Source organism: Bidens hawaiensis, unplaced genomic scaffold (genome assembly GCF_021521415.1).
Source record: "Bidens hawaiensis isolate Kalapana, Puna unplaced genomic scaffold, B.hawaiensis_p1.1 tig00003902_1, whole genome shotgun sequence".
Taxonomy (NCBI): domain Eukaryota; kingdom Viridiplantae; phylum Streptophyta; class Magnoliopsida; order Asterales; family Asteraceae; genus Bidens; species Bidens hawaiensis.
The window spans coordinates 1,306,988-1,316,320 of record NW_027491226.1 but is presented as its reverse complement, the minus strand read 5'-3'; the positions used below and the strand labels follow the sequence as shown (position 1 = coordinate 1,316,320).

Sequence of the window (9,333 nt, the reverse complement as noted above, 5' to 3'; positions counted from 1 at the left end):
TTTTAACCTATTAAATTTGTTTTTTTTTATTTTTTTTACTTTTTAAATATTATTAATTAGTTTAACTAAATTTTATTAATTCTTTATTCTTTTTACATACTTTTAAATTTTTTTTGTAAGTTATTAAAATCCAACGACCACTCTTTCATTAGTCCTACTTTTTTCATTATTTTTCAAAATAAAATGTAAAATCCCTAGAAACATATAAAAAAATAAACCATAAACTAATAAATAAAAACATAGTTGTACTAATTTTTATATATATATTTATTAATAGGTTATAACCATTTATTTAAAAAAAATTATACTAATTTAATTAAATATGCTTTGATTTTATTAGAGTTAAAAAAACCGCATTATTTAAATATTTTTTTTGTATTATTCTAAATTTTGGTTGTTTTTAATTCTAAAAAATAATATAATTTTCATATTTTTAAGCGGCGAGAAAGCAGCTTTTCGGCAAGAAAAGACCATATTTTCTCGCCAACTTGGCGACAATCATAATATTATTATTTTTATTATTATTTTAAATTTCGATGAGTATTGATTGTTTTTTTCTTGCAACCTCAGCAAGAAATGGACACTTGGAGGCCTAGTAGTGGTTAATAAAATTGTAACATCATTTTTCCATATTCATTTTGGAGAAAAGAGGTGGTCGAATGTAATGATCGGTGGTAATAATTCCCTTGATATTTAGCATTGGTGAAGTTAAATCAGTGTATTTTTCTAAACAAAGACAACCAACAAACATTAGCTCTCTCTAGACCTTCCAATACTACTAACACTGTTACGACTTCACGTCTTTAGTTGTTACTTTTAATTTAATAAGCATTACGGGTGTAAATGAGTTAAACCGTTTGTTAGCTACTAAAGATTGATCGTTAAAAGTTTGAATCGTATCAAGCTCATGTCCTGAGCTTGAGCTTAAAAACATTTTTGTTTATTCTTAAAAGGCCCAAGCAAAACTTCACTTATCAAGCTCAAGTATGCTAATAACTTAATAGCCTATTATTTATCAACTTTTTTATTAATACATTATAAATCTGTTCATCATAATTTTTTCTAGCGTTTCAATACCCGTCTTAACAAGTAATAAAAGAGACGAATTCAGACTTTAAAAGCTACCTACGAGTCTAGTTTAAGAATAAAGAATAAAGCTCGAAATAAGTAGATATCGAGCTGAAGCATTTATTTTAGTTAAACGAGTCTAATAAGCCAAGCTCATGAATTCCTTGACCCGTTACACACCATTTTAAAATAATAAATACCATCGATTCTTATATATAAAAAATGACAAAACACATTAAGATATGACCATATGATTATTTACTTTTATATGATTATATATGTAGGAAGGGATGGTCGAATGGATATATTAAGACATTCATATATATCATTGTCTCATACATGTGAACTACGAAACTTCTAACTTCCACCAAATAAAGTCAAATGTCCGCTTCCACATTCACATTTCCATTCCGGTTCCAGCAGACGGAATTTGACCACAATAATATCAAACATTAAAATTCCCTCCTCTTCCATCCGGCCAACATGTCACCGGAACCAGTATCCGGTCATCTTCATTCCACCCTTTTCGTTCTCACTCTTCTTTTCTTTATAGCATACTCTTCTTCGCAATCCGACCAACGCGAGTTTCTTTTAAAATTCAAATCCGCCCTCGAAAATTCAAAAACCGAAGTTTTTAACACATGGAATGATCAAAACTTGATATGTAAATTCACCGGGATCGTTTGCAATTCAAAAGATGAGGTCAAAGAAATCAATCTTTCGGAGCAACAACTCGACGGAACTCTTGATTTTGATTCACTATGTTCATTGAATTCGCTTGAGAAGTTATCCCTTGGAGCAAATAATCTTCACGGCACAATAGATAACCGATTATCGAACTGCACCAATTTGCAGTACCTTGATCTCGGGATGAACTCCTTCTCGGGCAAAGTCCCAGATTTATCCCCTCTGTCCAAGCTCACGTTCTTGAGCTTGAACCGCAGTGGGTTTTCCGGGCGGTTTCCATGGGAATCGCTCGAAAAACCCAATGGACTCACTTTTCTGAGTCTAGGGGACAACCCATTTGCCCCGAGTCCCTTTCCTCAAGAAGTATTAAAACTCCGCAATCTATCCTCCCTATACCTTACTAATTGTTCCATTCAAGGCAGAATACCAGAAGCTATCGGGGACTTGACTTTACTAGAGTCTCTCCAGCTCTCCGACAATAATCTTGTCGGAGAGATTCCAACTGGAATCACAAAGCTCGAGAATCTTCGGATGCTCGAGCTTTACAATAATTCACTCTCGGGAATGCTTCCCCTCGGTTTAAGTAACCTCGTAAACCTCGTGGAATTCGACGTATCCACTAATAATCTTCACGGCGATTTATCCGAGTTACGAACCTTGACCCGAATCGAATCGTTACAGCTATTCGAAAACGGGTTTTCGGGTACAGTTCCCGAAGAATTCGGGGAGTTCAAGTTTTTAAGACAGTTTTCAATTTATGATAATAAGTTTAGTGGAGAACTGCCCGCAAGAATCGGGTCGTGGGCTGAGTTTGAGTTCATTGACGTGTCGCAAAACTACTTGAGTGGTCCGATTCCAGCGGATATGTGCAAAATGGGGAAAATGGGTAAACTTCTTATGCTTGAGAATAACTTCACCGGTGGGTTGCCGGAGACTTACGCCGGTTGTAGTTCGTTGGTTCGGTTGAGAGTGAGTAATAACTCACTTTCTGGGAAAGTACCAGATGGGATTTGGAGTTTGCCAAATTTAGGTACTGTTTATCCTCTTTATTATCCTGTTATATTTGATTTATCCTGTATTTACTTTTACTATTTATTATCCCTACTCTAATTGCTTACTTTTATTATTATTTTTATCCTTTTTTAAAGTCTTATTTTATCTTTATTTAGTGTAAGACTGTTTTGGTGATTCAACAAGCATAAGATATTATATTAGAGCTGTGAATTTCCGACTTGACACCAATTTATCACAAAATTCATGATTTTTTTTTAACAAACGAGTTCAGGCCAGTTTTTAATTCGAACCCACTAATCCATTTAACTTATTTATTTCTTATTATACGATTTTAAAATGTGTTTTAATGTAATAAATTTAATTATTTCGTTATTTTATTTCAAATTTAAAACTAAAAAGGAAATAAATATAATATATTGTATAATTAAGGGTGCTATAAAAATTTAACTTTTTTTTTTTTGTTGCAATATGTTAATTTTAACTTTTTAAATATTAATATAATAATGTGTGAAAACAATGAAACAAAATAAGAAAACTTAGGGGTCAAACACGTCATGTTGGGGTAAAGCGTGCTATGTTCAGGTAACGAGTGCACATGACTTTGGGTTTGCGTTCGAGTAGAGATAGACCCGCTAACCAGGAACTGTTTTAACACCCCTCTGCATTATTCACTATATATGTTTGTTCCCAAATTCTTTCAGGTATGATTGATCTTGAAATGAATCAGTTTGAGGGTCAAGTGCCAGCACATATAGGTCAAGCAAGCTCACTCACACAGCTTTTTCTAGCTAATAATAGATTTTCCGGTGAATTACCTAAAGAAATATCAAATGTGTCATCTCTAGTGGAAATTGATCTAACCGGAAATCTGTTTTCCGGTGAGATTCCGGCAACTATTGGAGACTTAAAGAAGCTAAGTAAACTTCAGTTTCAAGACAACATGTTTTCGGGTTCAATTCCGGAGTCTTTAGGTTCATGTGTCTCTCTTTATGGAATAAACATCGCCGGAAACTCATTATCTGGTCAAATTCCGGCCAGCCTGGGATCACTAAAGAGCTTGAACTCATTAAACTTATCCGGAAACAAACTTTCGGGTCAAATTCCGGCGAGCTTGTCTTCGTTGAAGCTGACCCTGATTGACTTGTCAAACAATATGTTGATCGGGCGCGTACCGCAGCCTTTGTTATGGGTGGCTTACAATGGGAGCTTCTCCGGGAACCCCGGGTTGTGTGCGGATGGAAGTAAAGATCTCCGGGAATGTTTACCGGTTTCTCACAAGCCCGGTCGGGTAAAAGTTGCAGTGTACTGTTTCATTGCGGGTGCGCTTGTGGTGTTGCTGTCGTTATCGTATCTTCTCTTCGTGAAGTTGAGTAAGATCGATCGTAAAGGTTCGATCAATCGGGGCGGTTCGTGGGATGTTAAACAGTTTCATGTTGTGAATTTTAGTGAAGATGAGATATTAAGATGTCTAAAAGATGAGAATATTATCGGAAAAGGCGGTTCCGGCAATGTTTATAAAGTCGATCTACAATGCGGGGAGCGATTGGCGGTGAAACATATGTGGAAACCTGAACCGGAGTCCGGTGGTTGGAGGAGTGGCCGGAGTAGCGCGGCAATTTTACCGAAAGAGAAAACCCGGTGGCGGGAGTATGAGGCGGAGGTGTCGGCTTTGAGCTCGCTCCGCCACATGAATGTGGTGAAGTTGTATTGTAGTATCTCGAGTGAGGACTCGAATCTATTGGTGTACGAGTATATGCCAAATGGAAGCTTGTGGGACCGACTGCATACAAATAAGAAGATCAAGATGGATTGGATTGGTCGATATGAGATCGCGTTGGGGGCTGCTATGGGATTGGAGTACCTACATCACGGTTGTGAGAGACCGGTACTACATCGGGATGTGAAATCGAGCAATATTTTGTTAGATGAGGAGATGAAACCGAAGCTAGCGGATTTCGGTTTGGCAAAGATCGTGCAGAATGGAAAGTCTATGAATTCGACACATATCATTGCGGGAACATATGGTTACATTGCTCCAGGTATGTTCTAACTTGTTATAGTTCTTGCCTTATTATTTTGGATAGACTAATCGGTTTATATTAACATTTATTTAATTATTTACAGAGTACGGATATACATATAATGTAACAGAGAAAAGTGATATTTATAGTTTTGGGGTTGTTTTAATGGAGTTGGTAACTGGAAAAAAGCCCGTGGAGCCCGAGTTTGGAGAAAACAACGACATAGTGTATTGGGTATACAATGAAATGAGATCGAAAGATGACATGGTTTTGTTGGTGGACCCCAACATTTCGAAAGATGCCAAGGAAGAAGCGGTTAAGATGTTGAGCATTGCGGTCCATTGCACGATGAAGTTACCGGCAATGAGACCCTCAATGAGGATGGTGGTGAAAATGTTAGAAGAAATCAAACCTTACTCACTTACCGATATAATAATTGAGAAAGTAGGTGAAAAAGACGTTTCTTTTTGTAAAAACTGAGTAAGAACTAGAGTAAATGAAAACGATAATCGTAGAAAATGATATCGTTTATAGTTAGCATTTTTAAGGTTGGGTTGTGTAGTTTTGTTCATCTATGTCTATTGTATGATGTAGTTAATACGATTATTTTTTTGATACAGAGCAATGCTTAATTTCTATTACAGAAGGCAAACTTAAATACAATATTATCGTTTCATAGACAATAGTTGGTTTAAAAGCCTTTTTTTGCCTTTTAATATGTTTAGCTTTATTTATTCTAAAGAATTCACAAAAGGATTAAGGCAACAAGCCAACAATCAACCAAATGTGATTTAGTGGTAGGAGCAATGATGTAAAATCTCGATTATGTGTCGATTAAATCTCGATTAGGCATCAACCAATCCCTAATTAATACTCTTTATTTCGCTGATTAATTTTGGACTAATCGACTAATTAATCGGTCAGTGGTCATATCCACCCAAAATCATCGGTTTTCGGCGAGTTTCCAGCAAAAGTCCGCGGTTTCCAGCTAGATTCCAGCAAATTTCCGGCCAAAATGTGTTTGCGTATGTATAAAACTGAAAATTACATATAAAATGTGTGCGTGTATATATAAAACTGAGAATTATATGTTAAATTCCGGTCCGATTAACCACAATTAATCTTGATTAATCCTAATTAATCGCTAGTCCCCACCCTACCGCTTGAGTTTTCTAATGGAGACTCCAAGTTCGATTTCCACTTATGTCACTTTGGGTGGATATTAGTAATGAAGGATTTGAGCTAGTCCGTGTGCAAAGGTTGTCAGTTTGAACCCTGAGCACACCCGGGTTTTCGTCCCACCGAGTGTTACGCCAAAAAGTACTGCTCTTATGGTGGCACAACGACTGTCAAGTGGCAGCCGGCTGTATGGTTTCCCGGGAAATACCCAAGTCAAACTCTGAAAGGCAGTATGAGCCCGGTTAAAATAACATAGTCTAAACAGAGTGAGACAAAGAGACTCTTTAAATTTAGAGAGTCCGATAACCTAAATACAAAAAAGTTGTTCTTAAAATAAAAAAAAAGAAAAAGAAAAAGAAAAAAAGCAACAACCCAACAACCATTCCACGGGTGACGAAATAAAGGCAATCCAGTCAAATCTTAAGTGCATGCATATCCCTTATAGTGTCAAATTAATTTTCTCTCACTATGTCATCCTTTTCTTTTTATAATGGTTCGGATAAAATCAATACCCACATGAATTTCAAAGTTTGTAGTCGGTTTGTAATATGATTGTGATATAGGTAACAGAGTAAGCGGGCGGTATCGAATTATATTATATATACTAGGTTTTATTATTCGTATTACGGAGGCTGTTTTACATTTTTTGTTTTTTTAATATTTATGTTTTGGATTTTAATTTTCTTTATTGTAAAAAAGTTAATGACTTACTTCGGGTTTGAAGATAAAAATGTTTCACAAATAAATGATATGTTATAACCCTTTCAAAAGTTATCTGGATTTAGCGACCCATGACCCGCTTATTTTTTTTTTTTAAAATTGTTTCTTAATTATAAATAATATCTTTTTTTTTTAAATCAGATGTTAATTTTTAGTATATCCTTATTTTATTGGATTTTCATATAAAAAATTTGTTAAGATTAATTTTTAATTTAATGAGATGTTATAACTCGTTTAAAAACTATCTGAGTTTGGTGAGACCCATACATATTAATTCGGGTCAAATGCATGAGAAGCCTATATTTACAAATAAAGCAATCTGGTAGCTTGAGAAAATTTAGAGAGCAACCAGAGAGCTTTTAAAGGGTTTCGTCTATATATATTATAGATAATATAACAATTAAGATCTTTGGTGCCACAAAGTCTCTATTGGGTTACTTGACGACACCATATTACTTCAAAATATTTTGTTTTTATTTTTGTTTTTGTTACTCCAGGTATCGTAACGAAAACAAATTGAATATCAATTTTGTGTTTGTTTTTTTAATTTTAATACTGGTATCGTGACAAACATGATGAAAACCAACCGAATTCGCACAAACTCATCGCATTTTGTTTTAATTCTGATATCGTAACGAAAGTAAAAAACTGACTGAATGCCAATTTTGCTTTTGTAGATTTAGTTTCGGTACCGTAACGAACGTGGCAGAAACTTCCGAATTTGCGTAGACTCACAACCTCACTGCACAGGATTGACAACGCTTGGGCCTTCCCAACACCCAAGTTTTACCGACCAACTACCCTAATGGTCCACCTCGATTTTTAGTTTTATTTTTGGTTTTGAGTACCAGTATCATAACGCACATAACGGTAACCAACCAAATTCGCGTCGACTTACCATCTTAATGTTAGTGACTGACAATGCTTGGGTTTATCACTACCCAGGTTTATCGACCTTTCCCAGAGCAACGCGCCAGGGATGCAAATAGGTAACAGACTAGCCTGGTGGTATCGAATATATATATATATATATATATATATATATATATATAAATGGTAATTGTCTCATATTTGTCTACTATTCATACAAAATAATATTTTTCTATTGTAAGTGAGTTAATAAATAATATTATTTTATAAATATTTTATACTTTTTAAAAAGTAATTGGAAAAGTTATTATGAAGTTTCTCAACTTTTCTAATAGAGTGCCTGTGACGCCAAGACAGCGACGTAGTTTGATTACGATGGTTTCACACTGGTGCAAAGACGGTGAAAACGTAGATGTTAGGGGCGTCATAGCCGCACCCCCATCGCTAGCCGACTTTTACGGTCGTTTATGTCGATTAGGTTAAACATACATAGTCTATATAAACCTATTGACATACACATAAGTACATTCTGCCAGCATCTCTTTAAGTCCTCGCCGCGAAGCACGAGTTGCATTACTAGTTGGAATTTATAAATAGGAACTTATATATATATATATACGCAAAGTATAGAATGAAAACCCACTTGAGTTGTGAAAACCCGCGAAAACCCTATGTAACATCGTTTTTTTTTGTTACATGTAATATATGTTGTAACATTTAATACAAAACATCGAAACATTAAAAAAAATTGTTTTGCTATTTTTTAACATTTTTTTACTAATTTTATATATGTTTTTAGGAGAGAGAAAAAGTTATATTTATGTTAACATTTTTTATTAACTTTAATTGTGGACCACAAGATTTAATCTTTAATTAAAAACATGTGGTTGAGAATGGGTTTCTAGAGTTTTCACAACTCAAGTGGGTTTTTATTTTAACCTAACCCTATATATATATATATATATATATATATATACATATATATATATACATATATATATATATATATATATACAGGGTAAGGATCCTAAGAGAACTTTTTGAAATTGAGAACTTTGAGAACCATTTTGGTTCACACATTCAAAGTTTACTGTTTATAAAAAAGTGATGGTATTTTTGTAAATATAAAAACTTGGAGGGGGGGGGGGGGTTAGAATTCCTTTTAACAAAACAAAATGTGTTATGATTTCACAAGATTTAACACAAGATTAGTGCTAAAACTTGAGAACTTTAGAAAATTTAGCAAAGAGAAAAAGTAGCGAAATGTATCATTTATGAATGTGTATGTATGAGGTGCATTTTCTCCTTTACATTGAGCTAGTATTTATACTACAAAAGATTAACTTTTTCTCTAGATAAGATTAACTATTTGATGGTCATGTAGTATGGCAAATTATCAATAAATTTGACAAAGAGCTCATCCACTTGCTTGGAAGATCTAGATGGGTAAATCTTGATCTTGAATAGATATTTATAACACTCCCCCTTGGATGACACTTTGCAAACTTTGGGGACTTGAAGTACTGTCTAGTTAAAAACCTTGCTAAAGAAAAACCCAATGGGATAAAAACTTTAGCTAAGGGAAAAAGAGTGCAGTTTGTAGCTCCCCCTCAAATTGCAGTATATAATGTGTTACATCCTCTGCACATGGCGCATGCCAATGTCATGAACATGTTTCCGGAATGTTGCTGTGGGAAGTGCTTTTGTGAAAAGATCAGCTAAGTTGTTGCTTGATTGGACATATCTCATCTCAACCTGATTGTCTTTAATAAGG

The 9,333-nt window shown here is 34.6% G+C and overlaps 1 protein-coding gene across 1 annotated transcript; it reads left to right on the top strand.

Annotated features, from left to right (window-relative positions):
- The first annotated feature begins 1,401 nt into the window (after positions 1 to 1,401).
- On the top strand, positions 1,402 to 5,289 carry LOC143624615 (receptor-like protein kinase 7). The gene is made up of 3 exons (XM_077095201.1): positions 1,402 to 2,785; positions 3,471 to 4,808; positions 4,894 to 5,289. Exons 1-3 carry the CDS (start codon positions 1,552 to 1,554, stop codon positions 5,268 to 5,270), a joined length of 2,949 nt encoding a protein of 982 aa, XP_076951316.1. The 5' UTR covers positions 1,402 to 1,551; the 3' UTR covers positions 5,271 to 5,289.
- The last annotated feature ends 4,044 nt before the right edge of the window (positions 5,290 to 9,333 follow it).